Source organism: Pediculus humanus, genomic scaffold (genome assembly GCF_000006295.1).
Source record: "Pediculus humanus corporis 1103172108193 genomic scaffold, whole genome shotgun sequence".
In the NCBI taxonomy this organism is placed as follows: domain Eukaryota; kingdom Metazoa; phylum Arthropoda; class Insecta; order Psocodea; family Pediculidae; genus Pediculus; species Pediculus humanus.
Genome location: NW_002987763.1, coordinates 447,855 through 467,623, shown reverse-complemented (window position 1 = coordinate 467,623; position 19,769 = coordinate 447,855). Strand labels below are relative to the sequence as shown.

Here is a 19,769-nt window from a genome sequence, read left to right as displayed (position 1 = left end):
TTTTTTTTTTTTACCTACTCTTCTCCGAATAACCTTTTGACCTTTGTTAAAAAAAAAAAATTGTTATTAAAATTTTATCGTTTCAGGTATCAATTCGGGTAGGTCGTCGGCGAATGGAATGCATAAAAGAAAAACTTTGTTGGAAAAGTGAAAATTTTCCGGATATTCTAAATATGTCTCGGAGTGGAAAATTATCCAAAAAGGTATTTAAAATTTTTTTTTTTTTTAACGAGACGAATGAAAAATTATGTCTTCTTTCATTTCCCCCCCTTCCCCCCCCATCCCCCCACTTTACCCCCGCTTTTTTTTTTTTCATTTTGCCAAAAAAAAAAAAAAAGGAAGAAAAATATGGTGATTTGTTTTTTTCCGTGCCTCATTCTTAGAAAATGAGAATAAAAAAAAAAAAAACCCAGGGATGGTTTCGGGTTAGAGGAAGGGGGTTAAAAGGGGAGCGTAAAGGAAAATGGGAAAAAGAGGAAAAAAAAAAAAAAAAAAAAAAAGATGATGGTGCCCGAAAAAAAGGGTTGAGAGCAGAGTTCCCGCGACGTTTTTAAGCCTCAAGGATTAATGTTGAGTTTCTAGAATATAATGAGATTATTCAATACAATCAAAACCAAAATATTTTAAAGACTGTTTTCTTCTTCTTCTTCCTTTTTTTTTATTTTATTTTATTTTTCCCTTCGTTTTTCTTTTTAACTCGTTTTTCTTTTCCAATTTTTTCCTTTTTTTTAAGGTTTTTCATATCGTCTTTTTAAAATCGTTTATAATTGCCGCACAAATTAATTTTCCGCATAGATTTCGTAATTTAGTTGTTTTTTTCTTTCTCTCACACCCCTTCACCTTAAATTACCCCCCCCCCGCCGCCACACATACACACACACACGCTTTGAAACAAACAATAAGTAATTTGATTTTATAATTAATTATTTTAAAAGGAAATAATTTCAATTAACAAAGGAAACAAAGGAAAATCATGTAAACGTTTAATCATGCAGACGAAAAACTTTTTTCTTTTTTTTTTTTGCAAATACCTTTGGCTAAAGAAAAATTTAAACAAAAGGTTTTTTTTTTAACATTTGACGTGTAATATTAATTTTTCACTTCATTATTTATAATAATAATAATAATAATAATAATAATAATAAAACAACGGCCATACCGTGCTGGTCACACCGGTTCCCGTACGATCACCGAAGTTAAGCAGCATTGGGCGTGGTGCAAACTTGGATGGGTGACCGTTTGAGAACGCCACGTGCCGTTGGCTTAAAAAGAGCAAAAAAAAAAAAAATGAGAACAAGACAAAGTAAGAACCAAAAACAAAATCTTATTCTACTGTCGACCTGAGGCAGCTCGACGAGAATGTGAATTTCACTGCTTCTGATCCTGGCCACTCCAAAGATGTTAGTCACTGGAGCCCAGTTCAGGAGACAAATCGTTCCCATCGAATAAAGATGGACTCAGGAAGACCTTCAAGAATTGATGTGGTGCTATCTTATAATAAGTGGCACCACCGAAATTCGAGTATTTGTCCCTAAGGAATCGGGTAGAAACCTCGGATAAATACTTAAAAACCCCGACAAGTAGCCTTGTCGTGTTTAATGGTGGACAATAATAATAATAATAATAATTGCAAAACGACAAGTAAATAGAAAATTTTTCAAATATAGTAAAAATGTCGCCGGTAATTTTTTTTCTTCAATCAAGGCACTGAGTGTTCGTAAAATAATAATAATAATAATGTTAATAAAATATCTCCATTGGAGTATATGCTGAGAATATGGAATGGATGGATTACCCAAGGAGTGGTACAACCACATTCCAAGCCCGATTACGACAGTAGGTCCGTACAAGGTTCTGTATGATCAACAAATCCTTGACTGACAGAACTGTGCCAGCCAACAAACCCGATATCATCCTCAGGCATAATGCGGAAAAATGGTGCAAGTTAATTGCAGTATCCGTGCCGGCTGAAAAAAACACCAGACAGCCAAATAAGCAGACAGAAGGCTGGAATATAGAAATTTGGAAATTGAAATAACCAGAATGTGGGGAACAAAAACAGAAACGATTCCGGTCATCGTGGGAGCATTGGGAGCCATGCCACATTCAATAAAAAGAAATTTAAAGAAGATTTTGAAGAACCTAAAAGAAGAAACCATCCAGGAAATCGCACTATGTGGGACGGCCCACATTCTTCGAAAACAGCAGCACCACCGAAATTCGAGCATTTATCCCTAAGGAATAGGGTATAAACCTGGAATAAATGCTTAAAAACCCCGAAAAATAAGAGCCTTGTCGTGTTTAAGAGTGATGTTAATAATGATTTTTAAAAAATTGTTTAATGATTATTTTTGGGAGTTAACAAATACGAGAAGAACAAAAGATTCGAATTGTTTATAACAGAAATTTTCATTTAAAAAAAAAAAATAGCTAAACTTATGCACGATCGTATCGATCAAAAAAAAAAAAAAGAAAAATGTCTGAAACTAAGTAAAAAAAAAAAAAAAAAACACAAAATAAAAACAACGAGAAAAAAAAAAGAAGAAAAAAGAAAAGACAAAAAAAAAAAATTATAAAAAATGATGGAAGTATAAAATAAATGTACATAAAAATAAGAAGAAAAAAAGAGAGAGAGAGAGAGAAAAAAACCGTTCGTCCTTTTTTTTTTTTTTTTTTTTTTTAAGCACGGAAAATTGATTGGGTTTTCCTTTTTTCTGACGTTCCCATCAACCGTTCGGTTTTGTTTTTCTTTTTTTTTTTTTTTTATTTATTTTTATTTCATTCCCTTGAAGGTTTGGGGGAATTCGAAGGGGAAAAACAGACAAACGAACGAGTAAAAGGGAATCGTAGGGTTCTTATGAAGGAAATGAAAAAAAAAAAAAAAAAAAAAAGGAAGATCCCTCGAGAGAGTGAGAGAGAGAGAGAGAGAGAGACAGAGACAGAGAGAGACAGAGAGAGAACAAAAGATGAGAAAATAAAAGAAAAAAAGAAAAATAGAATTGTGTGTGTCTGTGTGTGTGTGTGTTTTGTGTCAATATTTCATTTTTCATTTTTAAAAGTCACCACGACAGACAAAAAAATATTATTATTATTATTATTATTATTATTATTATTATTATTATTATTATTATTATTATTATTATTATCATTATTATTGTTTTCATCTTTTTTTTTTTTTATTCTGAAAAAAAACATAAATAAAAAAAAATTTCCCAACTGCATTCGTATGTATTTACGAACGTACGTTTATGCGTGTGCGTATGCGTGTATGTGCGGGCGCGTGCACGTGGGATTAGAATTTTCGTAAAAAATTTCTAAAACGGGGAGGGGGGGAAACTAATAATAATAATAATAATAATAAAACTTTTATTTTAATCTTTTCGAATTTTCAAATGTTGACAGAAAAATTGACGAGTTTAATAAGTAATTAAACTTTTTAAAACAATTCAAACAATTATTATTATTATTATCATTGCGATTAATTTTTTTTTTCTTCTGCTGCTGTAAAAAATAAATTTACGTTAATTTAAAAAAGGAAAAAAGAAAAACTTAGGCATGCATTGTAAATCATAAACAAAATTAATTTTTTTTTTTTTTTTACCTTTTAACTACTTTAAAGAAAAATAATAATAATAATAATAATAATAATAATAATAATAATAATAATAATAATAATAATGATGATGATGATAATAAAACTTGTATACGAAAACGGGAACGAGATGCGAAACGGTCCAACAAAAAAAAAAGAAAAAAAAAATTTATTTTTCCGTAAGGTCATCATTATAAAACTCGTGCGTTTTTTTTTTTATTTTTAATTCTTTTCTTTTTATGAATTAACTAACTACTATCCAAGCAAATTAGACCCCGTAAAATACAACCATTTTTATGATGACGTCATCAAATCCCTCCTTCATCCCTTGTTTGGCCACGCCCTCTTATATATTTAATCCTACAAAACTACCCTTCATACAAGGGTGGACTCGGATTTATCTTATTTCTGATTCACCATCATCGAAAATACACACACACAACACACAAACGCATATACCCGCACGCACCCGCACTCACGCACGCACCATTCACGCAGGTTTTTTGTTAAAATTATGCGTGCGTTTGTGTGTGTGCGTGCGTGCGTGCGTTAAACACACACACGTTAGGCTCGTCACATAAAATTCGAATCATTTCATTTCATAAATAAAAATTTAAAGTTTTTTTTACTTTTTTTCAGGTTCCGAAAAAAAAAAATGTTGATGCACGGCCGAGAAAAAGATTTAGAAGTTTTCATTTGAAATGAATTGAAACTGACTCACGATTTGCACGACACGCACACGCACGTACGCACGCACGTACACGCGGAATCATTCGGACATGATATGAGTTTGAAACATGTCAAAATTGATAATGGACCAACACAGACCACCAACTCCTCGAGGTAATTTTTTTCTTAATATTATTATTATCATCGTGGTAAATCCTTCCCAGGAAATTTTAACGGATTAATTTACCGTCGTTGTTGTTGTTGTTGTTGTTGTCGTTGTTGTCGTTGTTGTTGTTGTTGTTGTTGTCGTTGTTGTCGTTGTTGTTGTTGTTGTTGTTGTTGTCGTTGTCGTTTATTATTTATTTTATAATTTACATTTTCGTTATTATTTTATCACAATCGATAAACAACAATCGTGATGATTATGATCTTTTATTTGGGGGGAAAGAGGGGGAGAGGAGAGGAAAACAGGGGGAAGAGGGGAGGGGGAGGGGGTAAAAAAGATTTTTTCAAAGTTTTGAAATTCCGATAGGAAAAATTTTTGATACGGGGTTAATTTTTTTATCGAACGTTTTTATTTTCCGTAAAATTTATTTATTTATTTCGTCATCACGAACGTACGAACGAACGGGTCGGGTCACGTTTCCTTTTCCTTTTTTTTTTCACGTTCGTATTTTATTTAAAAAAAAAAAAAATAAATAAATAAATAATTTAAAAAAAAAAAAAAAAAAAAGGGTTAAATAAAGTGAAGTTAGTCCGTTTTTGTTGCGAAATAAGGAAGACGTTCTCTTGTTGTCATGGAAACCCGAGAAAATTGATGATAAGGGATAGTAAGAGAATTTCCGAACCCCTCGTACGTTATTTTCTTATAATAAGGAAAACAGATTTTCGAACGGTTGTTTTGTTCGTTTACCATGTGATGGGAGGATGTTCCGTCATTATCGTTACAAAACAAACAAATCTTGAAGGAAATTACGTGGTAGTAGACTCCTTATGAATCGTAATGATGCGTACACGAAATCAGTTTCCGGTTGATTTTAAAAATGAAAAATTTTTTTTATTTAATTATTCGACCGGAGTTTTCGGGTTGGAAAGAAAAAAATGTTCGCCATTAAAAAAAAAAAAAAAAAAAAAAATATTTTCGAGTAAATAATTTGATTAAGCCGTAAAAAAAAAAAGGGGAAAAAGGAAAATTAAGCGGAAGTCTATTAAACATTCAAAAAAAAAAGGAAAAAAAAGGAAAAAAAAAAGGAAAAAAAAGGAAAAGAAAGAAATAATTTTTTAACTAAATTACGGTTGAAGCTTTTCTTTTTTTCTTTTTCTTCTTTTAAAACTCATCCCATTTTTCTCCCACCTTATTCTCCCTTTTTTCATCTTAATTTGGTTTTTATTTTTATTTTTTGTCTTATTTCCATTTCTTTAACAAACAGCTTTTCTTCCACCCCTCACTCCCTCCTCCAGTGCCCTTCACACCACCGACCATTTTCTTCTTCCACTTCTTCCGCCAACCAAAACAAAAAAAAAAAAAAAAGGAAAATGGAAATAAAAAAAAAAATTTTCCACCTCGGAAATTTATAAAAAAAAGGAGGTTGCTAATGGGGAGACTAGAGGGAAGAGAGAGAGAGAGAGAGAGAGAGAGAGAGAGAGAGAGAGAGAGAGAGAGAGAAGAAAAATCCACAAAAGGAAAATAAAATAAAAAAAATAAAGGAAGAGATTAATTTCAAAGATTGTATTGCGTAAAAAGTCATCTTCTTAAAAAGAGAAAATAAAAATAAAAATAAAATTATTTTTATTTAAAAGGAAAAAAAAAAAAAAGAGGAAATGAAGTTTTTAATTTGAAAAAAGTGTTTTCACAAAGGAAATGAATTTTCCTTAGGAAGGAAGGGAAGAAAAAAGGAAAAAAAGGAAAAAAGGAGAAACCAAAGCTTTTTCCTTTTTAAGAAAAAAAAAAAATGGATTAAACGAACTAATGTGGCACGAATTTGAGAAAATTTCACGTTTTCATTTTCTTTACTTATTTTATATATATTATTTATGAGTTTTTTACTTAAACTTTTATAATTAAATGTTTTTTCGTTTACAAAACCCCCCGTAAAATATATATATTTGCCTCTTTGAAATTTATTTCGGGGGGCGGGTGCGAAACTGCAGAGAGCGAGAGAAAAAAGGAGGAAGGAAGTAAGAAAAGGAAATAAGGCTACTCTTAACATTTTCATGTGAATTTTGTTACGTTTTTAACTCATAAATAAGTGCGTGTGTGCGTGTGTGTGCGTGCGTGCGTGCGTGCGAACGCGTGCACATAATCGTTAATAATAATAATTTTATTATTATTATTATTAAAATAAACCAAAAAAAAAAAAAGAAAAGAAATTAATAAATAATAAAATGTAACGTTGGAAATCTGAAAATATGTTTAATTAAGGAATAGTAAAAAACTCTCTGACGTCAGGGTCGGATGGATTCACGTCATACGATCGATTTTTAAAAGAAAAAATTAATTAATTATTTATTCATTTATTTTATATAATAACAATAATAATAATAATAATTAATAATTTTTGAAATGACGTCAGAGAGAATATTTAATTGACGGTAGATTAATCGTTTTACTATTATTAATAGACAAAATAAATTCCGACGTGTAAATAATTTTATATTTTAAAACCAAAAATGAATTTTGTATAATGTACGTGCATAATTATTATTATTATTAACCCCCCCCCCCCAATTCTGCAGTTGGTGCGGAAAATTTTCATTCGAAAGAATTTTTAAGTAAATTGTTCAAAAAGAAAATGATGATTATGAAAAATTACACGATGGGAAAACAAACCATCAGAAAATTTGTTACGGTAACGATTATGTTTGTCGTTTGTTTATTTTTATCGTTTTTATTATTTGTTTGAAAACAACAACAACAACAACAACCACAACAACATCCGCATCAGGAACTGCATCAACATCAGAACAACCATCAACAGGAATATTCAAATCAACGACAACAACAAAGTGTTAACGATAAATTCCCGTACAATCCGACCCTGATCAAGTAGGAAAATTTTATTCTCTCTCTCTCTCTCTCTCTCTACAGTCAGAGTGTTGTTGCATTCCCTTTTTTCCTCCTTCCTTCGTCCTCTTTCTCTTTCGGTCCCTTTAACGCGCCCCCATTGGAAACGCCTTCTCTCCTTTCTCTCTCTCTCTCTTTCTCTCCCTCCCTCTTTCTCTCTCATAACAATAATGGACCATTTTAATTAAACTAAAGCTTTAGATTTCGACTTTTCCGTATCGTGCCTTTCCTTTTGTTCTTATTTAAATATATATATATATATATATTTTACCATCGGTTGAAATTATGTTTTCCTCCGATTTATTTCTTCGTTCCGACGAGAGGGTTTCTTTCTACTACGTTTAAGGGAAATTTGTTTTACATTTGCATAAAATAATAAAAACTATTATTATCATTATTATTACTATTATTATTATTATTATTATTATTATTGTCGTCGTCGTTTAATACTTTTTTTTTTTTTTTTTTTAATTTTAGGCGTGTGCGGATTTTAATTTAAAATTTGATAATTGATTTTTTTTTTTTTTTTTATCGAACCGAAAATAATTAATGGGCACGTTGCATATTGTTGCGGTGATTTAAATGTTATTATTATTATTATTATTATTATTATTATTATTATTATTTAGATAAAATGAAATAACGAATTAACGGAACAGAACGTTTCAAATTTTTTCTTCTTCCACGAAACTTTTGATCGTTTATTCCATTTTGTTGTCAGTTTCAAACGTTTACGTTTTATTTTAAATTTATAATTACATTTTATTGATTTATTTATTTTTTCTATTCCCACGTCACGAAGTAGTTTGTTACTCAATTAATTTTGGCGACGAAGATGGAATTTTTGTCGCCGTTACAAAAAACACCGTCGCGAAATTGGCGGGAATCGATCAAAATGCGAATGTTAATCGAATGTTTTTAATTTTTTAATTACAGATTTATCTGAATCTAAAGAATTCTAGAATCTTTGAGAACCTATTAAGAATAAATATACACAAAATAAGAAATCACAATTGGAAAATTACCGGAAATTACCATCGCTCATAACCGGAAATAAGAAAAACTGGAAAAACCTCCACATAAATATTTGTAAGTACCTTTTTATAATCCTAATCATCTTCATCATAATCATCATAATCATCATAATCATCATAATCATCATCATCATCATCGTCGTTAAAAAAATTAATAATTAGTGTTAAAAATTATTTACGCAACAATCAATCGATTAATTAATTCGATTAAAATATTAGAAAAATAATTAATTAATTAATTGGGGGGAAATTAAACGAGTGGAAAGGGGAGAGAGAGAGAGAGAGAGAGAGAGAGAGAGTCGGGTTTTTGTGATAAATACATATAATTCTTATAATGAATTTCAATTATAAATTAAAACGGCATAAAAATCGAAACTGAAAATCAATAATAATGATAATGCTAATGCTAATAATAATAATAATAATAATAATAATAATAATGAACAAAAACAACAACAACAACAACAACAATAATAAATCATAACGGGTGTTGGGAGAAATGTAAAATATAAGAACAATAACAAATGAATGATTGATGTTTGGATTACAACAAAAGCAGAAAAATAATGAAAGAGAATAATAATAATAATAATGTGTAATGGTGGAAGTAAATCTTTTTACTCGAAGTGGTTTTAAAATTGCACTCACGCACGCACGCACGCACACACACGCACAGTAGATTACCGATTTATTCGTACGTATGTGTTTGCGTTTGGGTTTGTGTAATAACGAATGTAAATCGATAAATTTCGATCGAAGTCGATGCGAACGGGGCGGACAAGAATATTTTCAAATTCGTAAATTTCCCTATAATAATAATAATAATAATAAATACTTGGGGGGTCGTTGATATTTGTACGTTTAAATAAAATATCGAAAAGTCGACATTTAAATAATATTCACATTTTTTTCTTCTTCTTCTGTTTATATATTCCAAAATTTTCTTATTCAAAATATGAAGAGAGAGAGGAGGGGAGAAGGGGAGGAAGGGAGAGGGGGTGAAAGAAAAAAAGAAAAAATTTTCGTTATGGCGTAGGGAGTTAAAAACTTTTTAGCAAGTCAAATGAAAAAAAAATCACCATATTTTCAAATATTTTAAAGTTTATTTAATGCTTTATTTAAAAACACACTTACACACGTGCGCGTACACGTATATACACACACACAAGTAAAAGGGAATAAGTTAAAAAAAAAAAAAAGGTGGTAAAGAGCGTAGTGAGAGGGAAATCAGTTGGGAAAAAAAAGAAGAAGAAGAGAAAGAAAGAAAGAAAGAAGGAAAGAAAGAAAGAAAATCGAAAGGAAATATAATATCGAGGGAAAAAACTTAAAAAAGTTCCATGCATTATTGAACATGGAAAATCCGTATAACGATCTAACGGAAAAGGCGAAAAAAAAAAAAAAGAAAAGAATATTGCTTTTCTTATATACATATATTATTATTATTATTTTTTCACATTCGTGCATTAAAACAAAATAAGAAAACGAAAGAAAGAAAAAAAGAAAAAAAGAAAATTTTCCATCGAACCCTTTTCAATTCTTTACAACATCATCATCATCATTATTATTTTTAATTGAAAAGAAAAAAGAAAAAGGAAAAGTCAAGTTTCGCTTTAATGATTGAACAAACAAATTCGTTTCGTTCAAACATTTAATTTTTTATATAATAAATAAATTTCAAAGTCGAATCTCTCTAGCTCTCTCTCTCTCTCTCTCTCTCTCTCTCTCTCTCTCTCTCTCTTTCTCTCTTCTTACTATTATTATTATTATTATACTTATTATTATTATTATTATTATTATTATTATTATTATTATTATTATTATTAAATTCGCGTGAAAATGGTCGATTCGGTTTTTAATTTTTTTCGGTTGTCAATTTTTTTTTTTTTCGCGCCATTTTTTTAAATCATTCAAAACGATGAGATTCGAATGGGAAATGAATGAATGAATGAATGATAATAATAATAATATGCCATTGTAAAAATATTTATAACTTTCCGACGGGTTATAAAAAATATAAAATATTAAAAAAAAAATAGATGGCGCGACAAAAGGATAGGAGGGAAACAAACGAACAAACAAACAAACAAATAAATAAATTATACGATTTTTTTTTTTTTTACGTACACATAAAATTTTATTAAAATTGCACATTGACTATATATATATATATATATATAAATAATTAATTTTTTCTAATTACATGATTTATCATTATTATTATTATTATAAATTTTTTTTTTAAATTTCCCCAAATAATAATAATAATAATAACTTATTGAATTTTAAATATCTCCTACAATAGCTAGAAAATTCTTTGGCTGTCATTTTCTTAATTTTTTTTCCATCTAAAATTTATTTAAAATCATATACATACAAACAAATATTTATATATTATGTACATAACTTTATTTATTTATTTATTAATATTTTTAAAATAATTATTATTATTATTATTATTTTGAAATAAGAATTGAGCACAATTTTTTGTAGTTAAATTAAGTCTTATCCATTCACGATCGTTAATTATTATAACGAATTTTTCATAGAGATGTCGTAAAACGTCACACTTGTGTTACGTCACGTTTTTTTTTTACTCTATGTAATTTTTCTTTTAAATTTCTAACACCGGATAAAAAAAAAAAATTAATTAAATCTACGATTAATTTAAAAGTTTTTTTTTTTTTTTTATAAAAGCAAATCGCGAAATGATAAAATTTTTTTGTTAAATTTCTGTCGCGAACCTTTTTTTGTTTTCGAAAAGGTCACGTCAAAGGTTGTTGGTTTGATGTTTAATGGCCGTCGCTAAAGGTTAATGAAAGACTTTAAGTGATGCGATAAATTTAATTATTCGGAGTACATCTATCACTTTGATTAATGGGACTCAAACTACTACTATCAGAACTTTGTTTGTTATTGTTGTTGTTGTTATTGGTATTATTATTATTATTATTATTGATTGGGATTCTACTGTTCAATTGATTCAATGTAGAATCCCAAATTTCGTCTCAGACGTTTCGATCAATCGTTGCGTATTGGCACGCAGAAAGTCCCGTACTGCTCGGACGGGTCGTCACTGGAGAATATGTACCGAAACTGGAAGAAACCGAATGTTGTTTCGCTTTGAGTCGTAGCGATGCTATACTCGTAGTCATTGCGTGATTGGGCAAATCTGCCGAAGCTCGATACATCGAATATGGATTCGTGGGTGGACCGTACGGACAAGCCGGACTCGGAGTTGTATTACTTCCGGTCATGCCACCCGGAAGCATCGAACCCGTCGACATGCCGGCAGCCGCAGCAACCGACACTGATGTGGCCGTATTGAAACAATTCACTCCTGAATAACGATAATAATAATAATAATAATAATGTATTGGAAATGATAAATCACGTGATTTAAAAAAAAAAAAAAAAAAGAAAAATAGGATCGTTACCGGAAATAAAATCGCACACAAGATTTAAAAAAAAAAAAATTATAAAAAAAACGTAATACGTACATAATACATACCTACTCCAGTCTGATGATGGTTAGTAGGTACTACACTAGTCAAATGATTTACCGACCATGGAAAAGTTTTAGTACCGAGAGGACTGGGTACTTTAGCAGCCCAATTATTATAAGTTGAATAACTCGAATATAAACTGTCCGTGTCGGTGAAGGGTTGCATTAAACCGTTAAACTGAGTACCGAAGCCATTTTTAAAATCTGCAGCAGCTGCAGCGGCCGCATTCATTGCATTCCTTTCTCTTTTACGCCATTTTGCGCGACGATTTTTAAACCAGACCTATGGATTTACCAAAAAAAAAAAAAAGGACAACAAAAAAAAAATTAATTTTTTAACGCGAAAATGGAAATAAAAATTTTCCTTTGGTGACATCATTCAACACGTCACGCGTTTTTTTAATGAAAAAAACTCGATCCGATAAAAATTAAATTACGTTTTTTTTTGTATTTGAAAAATTTAACTTTTGTCGTAAAAATGCACATGTGCATCATCATCATCATCATCGTATTTCCTTTGTTTAAAGTCCACGGTTTTGACAAAGGAAAATAAAAAAAAGGGAAAATATTTGAAGGCTTTCGGGCGCGGGAACATAGAGATCAATTATGCTGTTTGTGTGAAAGTCGATAGATATAAACGTATACGATTAACCGTCTCAAATAGGAAATAGAAAAAAAAAAAAAAAAAAAAATATACAATTACAGGGTTGAAATCCTATTATAAACGTATCCAATCAAATAAAGCTCTCATCCCCCGCTCCTACCCACCCCCCGGTTTAGTTTTGTCAATATTACGAGATTATAGTGTGTTATATTGGGGTGAGTGGGTGGATGGGTTTAACACAAGGGGTAGTAGTAAATATGCATTTAGATTCCACTGGTCACGTGCATAGAATTTTACATTTTCTTTTTGTTTTTTTTTAATTAAATTTAAATTTAAAATCTTTTTTTTTTTTTTCATTCTAATAAGAAAGTGAAAAAAGGAAACGGAAACGGAAAAGGAAAAGGAAAAAGGAAAAATGGAAAAATGAGGAGAAAAACATTAGGCGTTTACGGAGGGAATAATCAATGTTTAATAAACATAACGTATAAAATCTTTTTTTTTTTTTTTTTGTTTCTCGGGGTACGGTTATATTATTGAATGGGGTGGCAAATAAAGGGTGAACGAGGACGAGGGATGAAAAATAAAGCAACAATGACATTTATCTTGGGAGATGGTAATAACACGGATAAGTAAGGAGGAACGATCATGAACGTCGTCAATCTTCATTTCGAACCCGCAATTAGACGGGTCGTTGGCTACGAATATTTCCGATGACGATGTCGACGTCGACGTCGACGACAACGACGACGACGCTTCGAAAACAAAAATTAAATTCTGTCATCATTCATTCATTCATTCATTCATTCAACTTTTTATTTGTTTTGTAAAAAAATTTTCTAAAAGGAAAATTAACTTTTTGTCGCAAAAAAAAAAAAATCACGCGCGCGAGGGGGGGGGCGTAGGGGGCATCGAATCTATAAATTTTTCAATATCAATCCCCACGTGATATTTATTAATTAATTAAGTTTCTCTCTCTCTCTCTCTCTCTCTCTCTCATTATCATTCGATTTCATTAAATTTTTTTTTTTTTTTTGAACTTATTGATTTTTGATCGATTATCGATTCGAATCGATAGAATGCTGGGAATGACGTTTTGAATATATGAGAAGAAATTTTTTTTCATTTTCCATGTGAAAACATTTTAAAGGAAACGGGGGAAAATAGGGGGAGGAGAGGGAGGGGAGAGAAGAGAGGGGAGAGGGGAGAGGGAATAATATAAAATAAAAACGTTAAAGTTATAGCAGAAGACGTGAATTAATAATAATAAAAAAAAATTAAATCATCGTCTTCCGAATATATAGAATATACGTGAGCCAGCCACGACATCATAAATTACGTTTCTTTTCCCCTCCTTCCCTTTCCCTTTCCCCCTTCACCCCCTGTAAAATTTGACGAAAAGTTTTGCTGGAGCGAAGTTTTTGCTGAATCGTGACGCGAATAATTTTTTTTTTTTTTTTTTTTTTAAATTAAAATTAAAAAAATCATTAAAATCAAATCGTTTTCATCATACATAACATTGATAATAAATCAAATTTTTCTATAATAATTCCTGACTGACCCAAAAACTAAATAAAATATATATTTTTTTTATACCGTGCGAGTTTTAAGGGAGGAGGAAGAGGAAGAAGAAGGGTTGAAATTGTTGTAAATTACAAAAAAAAAAAAAAAAAAAAAAAAAAAGGGATGAAATGAAATATAAAGTCACCTGAAATGAAGTGAGTGTAATTTGTGCGGATTTTTTTATTTATATTTATTACTTTCGAACGTTTTGTTTTTCCGTTTTTCCATTTCTCTCTTCTTCGCGGTTGTTGTAAAAGAAATAAAATGTTTTTAAAAAAAAAAATAATAATAATTCGACTCGTTGCTTTATCGTCTTGTTGTGATGTTTTCGTCTTGTTGTTGTGTTTTCGTCTTGTATCAATAACATCGTCGTATCGAATCGGAAATAAATAAACGGGAAAATTTTTTTTTTTGTTTACTTCACGTACGTACGCACGCTCAATCACGCATTCTGGAAAAATTTAACCATGAAAATGGAAAATTTTGTTGGGAAAATTTAAAAAAAAAAAAAAAAAAATGGAGAAAATTTTTCCCATAAAAAAAAAAATGAAAATAACAAATTGTTTTCGAAAGGATTTAATAAATATTAATATATTTTTTTTAAAAAATATGAAAAATTTTCTTTAGGATTTGTTAAAGAGATTTTCAAAAGCGTATATAACAGTCTAGACTTTTGTTCTATTCTATTAAATAAATAAATAAATTTTTTTCGTCTGGTCGAAATGCTTTCGAATAATAATAATAATGATAATGATGATGCTTTATGAAAAATTTAAATTTAATGCAAATAATTCGCTCTTGAATTTTTTTTTTTTTTTTTTTGCTTTCATCTCGCGGGTTGAAAATAAATATAAATAAATTAATTAATAATTAATGCGATAAGGATAAATAATATTTTATTATAATAATTAATTAATTAATAATTAAATCCGTTTCGATTTATTATTAACGACGACGACGACGACAGATTAATGACGTCACAATGGGAAAAACAAAAATTTTTTTTGTTTTTTTTTTTTTATTTACGGTATATAAAAAAAAAAAAAAATAAATAAATAAAACAGATTTGAAAAGCAGACGACGATATTAACGTCGAAATAAAATATATGTATATTATTTTTAATATTATTGACATAAATTTGATGAATGACAGACGGAAATAAGTTTTTGACAGAGATTTACAACAGATAATCATCATCATCATCATCATCATCATCATCATCATCATTGTTTTTTTTCCTCATTTTAACGGAATCGAATGAGAGTGTGCGTGCGTGCGTGTGTGCGCGTGTGTGAGTGTGGTTTAAGTAAAAGTCAAGAAAACTGTTATTTCTTTGTTCCCTCCGAGTCAAAAGTTTCCATGGCAACCGGAAGACCATCTTTAAATACTTTGAAATGTTAAGAAGAACGAGTGGTGGTGATGGTGGTGGGGGTGGTAATGGTGGTGGATGGACGATGAAAGAATATTTTCATTATTTTATTAAAGGAAAGTTTTCTTTTTTTTTTTTTCTTCGACGGGAAAATGGCGGAGTCGCGATTGTTTTATATATCAAAGCAAGAAAAAAAAAATTTTCCTTTTGAAAAAATCTCCTTTTACAGTCCTTTCCTCGAGAGAGAGAGAGAGAGAGAGAGAGAGAGAGAGAGAGAGAGAAAGCAAACAAGGTTGCGTGGTATTAAGCTACGATGATGAAACAAAAGTTTAGGATCCGAACGAACGAACGAACGAACCCATTCTGTGCCTGGTGTGTCCTACTGGAGAATATGAAGTTAATAATCACATGTCAACGCTTTGTTAATCCCCGCCATGATTAAAGCTATAAATCTATCCGAGGATTACCTTCTCTGGTCGCTTGTGCAAACATTCACTCTGGTTCCAAGATGATGATGATGATGATGATTTAATGTCCGCTAACGCAAACATGTCCAACATTAAATAGATTTCTCTATCTTGTCTCCATCGATAAAAAAAAAATAATGGCGAATCTATACGTATCGTCTGCTTTTGTAAAAATCAATCCGTTTTATTATTATTATTTTTTGTTTCGTTAACTACATCCCCACCCTTCCACCCCCCCAAAAAAAATATTAAAAAAAATTACATTAAAAATGATAAAAATAAAATTTTCAGGTATCGAATGAATAATCGAAGAAGAAAAAAAAATTTCGAGAGTCGAATGAAATTGTTTCGATCGATATTCGATTCGTCCGTTTGTCGTCTGCTTGTCGTCTGTTTGTTCAGGAAACAACAGGAAACAACAACTAAAACGTGAGTTTATATTTTTTTTAAAAATTTATTTATTTCGAAAACGATTATGGGAGCAAATGAGAAACGACGACCGACAATTTTTTTTTTTTTTTTTTTAAAGTAAAAATGAAAATTTTTCTAAAAGGTAAAATATTCAAGCCATAATTTATATTTTAATCTCGGTTAGAAATAACAAAAGTAATTAATTTAAAAATTATATAAATTATAAAAAAAAGTTTTCCTTATTTTGTGCTCCTGATAATAATATTGCTGGCGTGGCAGGCACATTGGAAATAAAATCGAAGCCATTTTGTCTCGTTTCTTTTGCTAAATAATCGTTTTCGAAAAAAAAAGAAAAAAAAACGAAGAGAGAGAGAGAGTGAGTGAGATAGAGAGAGAAAGAGAAAGAAAGAGAAAGAAAAAAACTCGCAGACCGTATTTAATCACTAAGAAAAAAATCCCAGCAGCATCCCAAGGGAGCCCTGAGCTGAGGTTTCCTACCGTCGTAAACCGGAATCTAAAACCCTTGATGTGAACTTATTTTTTTTTTTATATTATTATTATTATTATTATTATTTATTTTAAATCGTTTTTTTTTTCTTTTCTACTGCGTTTCCACCCCCACCCCGCGCCCCCCCACGTCATTTTCTTGACCGCGCGTAATTATTTATAAATTTTATGTACCAAAAAAAAAAAAAAAAAAATTACGTTATGAGGTTCGGGGTTATCTTTTAAATTTTTTTGTTTTTCCAACGTGGAAATAATAACGTGGAAATAGATTCGCATCGTGACACGACGTTTCCGAACACAAATATGTGAAATAAACAAATCGTTCGAATCGAATTTTTTTTCGTAAATGACCGATAATGACAAAACATGGGGAGAGAGGAAAAAAAAAAACAAACGGGGATCGTTCGAAACGAAAATGAAAACGTGTAAATATTTACATTGAAAAAGGGAGGGCAGGGGGGCAGGGGGGCGGGCTCGTAACGAAACCGCAATTGAAAATGCAGAAAAAACCGGAAATTATTATTATTATTATTATTATTGTTTTGTTCACGTGGAAATATTTAATTTACTTACCCTAACTCTGGCTTCTGTTAGGTTTGTCCACATGGCTATTTCTTCTCTCGTACTCATGTCGGGATATCTGTTACGTGCAAAAGTTGCTTCTAACTCTTGTAGTTGTTGACTAGTGAAATGTGTTCGTTGCCTACGTTGCCTTTTGCTTTTTTTACCATCTTTTTCGTCTGTCGTTTCCGGTGTTTCCACGCTTTCCGTTTTTATCGAACTGATGTTGGGTGTACCGGTCGATGATGTGTGATGATGATGGTGATGATGATCCGTCGTAAGAATTCTACCGGTTCCCACTTTTTAAAAAAAAAAAAAACAAATAAATCATTGTAGATTAGAGAGAGAGAGAGAGAGAGAGAGGGAATAGACAAAGCGGATAGAATATAAATTCGAGAAAAAAAAAAAAAAAAACATAAATAAATTAATTTATTAATAAAAAAAAAAAAAAAAGAGTAATAAAAAATATTGAAGATGAGATGGGTAATAAAAAAAAAAAAAAAAAAAAAAATTGTAAATTTCATCCGTTTGATAATCTCTTAGAATTTTCTAGAACAAAAAAAAAAAAAAAAACAAAAAAAAATTTTTTTTTTTTTTTTTTTTGGCTTATACACGTTCGATGACTCCGGTAATAATTTTTGAAATTTGTCACGGTAATAAATTGGTAATAAAAAAAAATTTTTATAGTAAATAAATTTATTAAGAAGGTCAATACCCAATAAGATTTAAAAAAAAAAAAAAAAATTATTAGTCGCTATCGAGTTTGTTTGTGTGTTTGTTTGAAAAGTTGGCGGCAGTGGTTGATGATGATGACGTATAATTTTTCGAAAAGTAACAAACGACACTCGAAATGTGTTTTTTTTAGATCCTACGAGAAAATGTTTACGAAAAAAAAAAAATGTAGTGCACTCCAGACGATATCTGTCGGGAGGGGAGAGGAAAGGGTAGGAAAGGGGAGAGGGAGGAGGGGTTTTATTTTCATTTGAAATCCCAAAAAAAAAATCCATACCATAACGCAAAAGGTTTTATGAACAAGAGCTTCTCCTAACTAGACCCCCAAGAGCAGAATAGGTTTCGTATAAGGGGAAAAAAAAAGAGGAAAAATTCACGTAGAAAAAAAAAAAGAGAAAAATTTGTAAAAACGTAAGAAGAAATTGAGCGTCCGGGGTTAACTTATTTAAAAACCGGTTTAATTTAAAAACAAAGTACAAAAATTTTTTAAGTGAAATTTAAAATGATAGGTCGCGCCGTTACCTTTGAAATAATTTTGTCGTTCAGTTTAATTTTAAAATATGTTAAAGATTTTCGGATTTGCAATAAGCCAGGAAAACAACCCTGGAAATCCTTTCTTATATATTTTGTTAGGAAAGTTATAAAAAAAAAAAATCAAAAACAAAAAAAAAAAAAAAAGAAAATAGAGAAAACGCGGTTAGAACATTTTCATTTCTCTTGGGAAATTTCAATTTGTTCATTTATTATTATTATAAAAAAAAAAAAAAAGAGAAAAAACGAAACAAAACAAAACAAAAAATGGGAAAATGGAAAAATGAAAAAAAAAGAAAAGAAAGGAAAACTCCATTACAAACTCAAATGGAGCATAAAACTCCAGCATTATGGCCAATTCAATCCGTAAGCACCGGTTGTAGTTCATTAAAATAAAAAATTATGTCGATTTAAAATTGTGTATTTATTATTATTATTATTATTATTATTATTATTATTATTATTATTATTGTCATCATCATCATCATCATCATCATCATCATTTTTCTTTTTTTTTTTTTTTTTTTTTTTTTTTTTAATGACTTGAAATTTTGTCACGAGTAAAATGATAACGATGATTATAACGATTTGGAAAATTATTATAGGCTTTTTCGAAAGAAAAAAAAAAAAAAAAACGACTTCCGGTTTTTTTTTTCGTGTCACCAGTTAAAATGATTTCGATTCGTCGTGGAATTAAAAAAATTTATTTTTCGATACTTTTCAAAAGGGTGTTTGTTTTTTCTTTTTTTGGTTGTACGTTCAAATGTTGTTGAGTTATCCGTTTTTCGACTGAAAGTTTATATCGAGCCGAGGTCAATAAAAGGTCATTTGATTGAGGGGGAGGAGGAGGAGGTGGAGTAGGAGAAGGTGGTAGGAGGAAAGGTTAAATTTTCATTGCATTTCGATTGGATTAAAAATAAAATTAGGGGAAAAAGAAAAAAATTTTTTTTTTTTAACGAATTTATTTTTTGTCACGTTCGAACAAAACGGAAAATTTTTTTTCTTTTTTCTTTTCTTTGTATTTGTCTATATCTTTCTCTCTCTCTCTCTCTCTCCCTCTACCCTTCGTTAGAATTTGTTATTAATAAGATTAGTTAATGGAACTTTTTAGAAAAAAAAAAAAAAAAATTTTTAACGACAAAAATTACGCGACGGAAAAATCGTT

At 30.0% G+C, this 19,769-nt stretch overlaps 1 protein-coding gene across 1 annotated transcript; it reads right to left on the bottom strand.

Moving 5' to 3' along the window:
* Window positions 1-11,364: 11,364 nt before the first annotated feature.
* On the bottom strand, window positions 11,365-18,940 carry Phum_PHUM424540 (Pituitary homeobox, putative; the record flags this gene model as incomplete). Its single annotated transcript, XM_002429190.1, has 4 exons — window positions 11,365-11,696; window positions 11,868-12,144; window positions 17,354-17,640; window positions 18,928-18,940. The coding sequence occupies 4 exons, from the start codon at window positions 18,938-18,940 to the stop codon at window positions 11,365-11,367; spliced, it is 909 nt and encodes a 302-aa protein (XP_002429235.1).
* Between the last annotated feature and the right edge of the window lie 829 nt (window positions 18,941-19,769).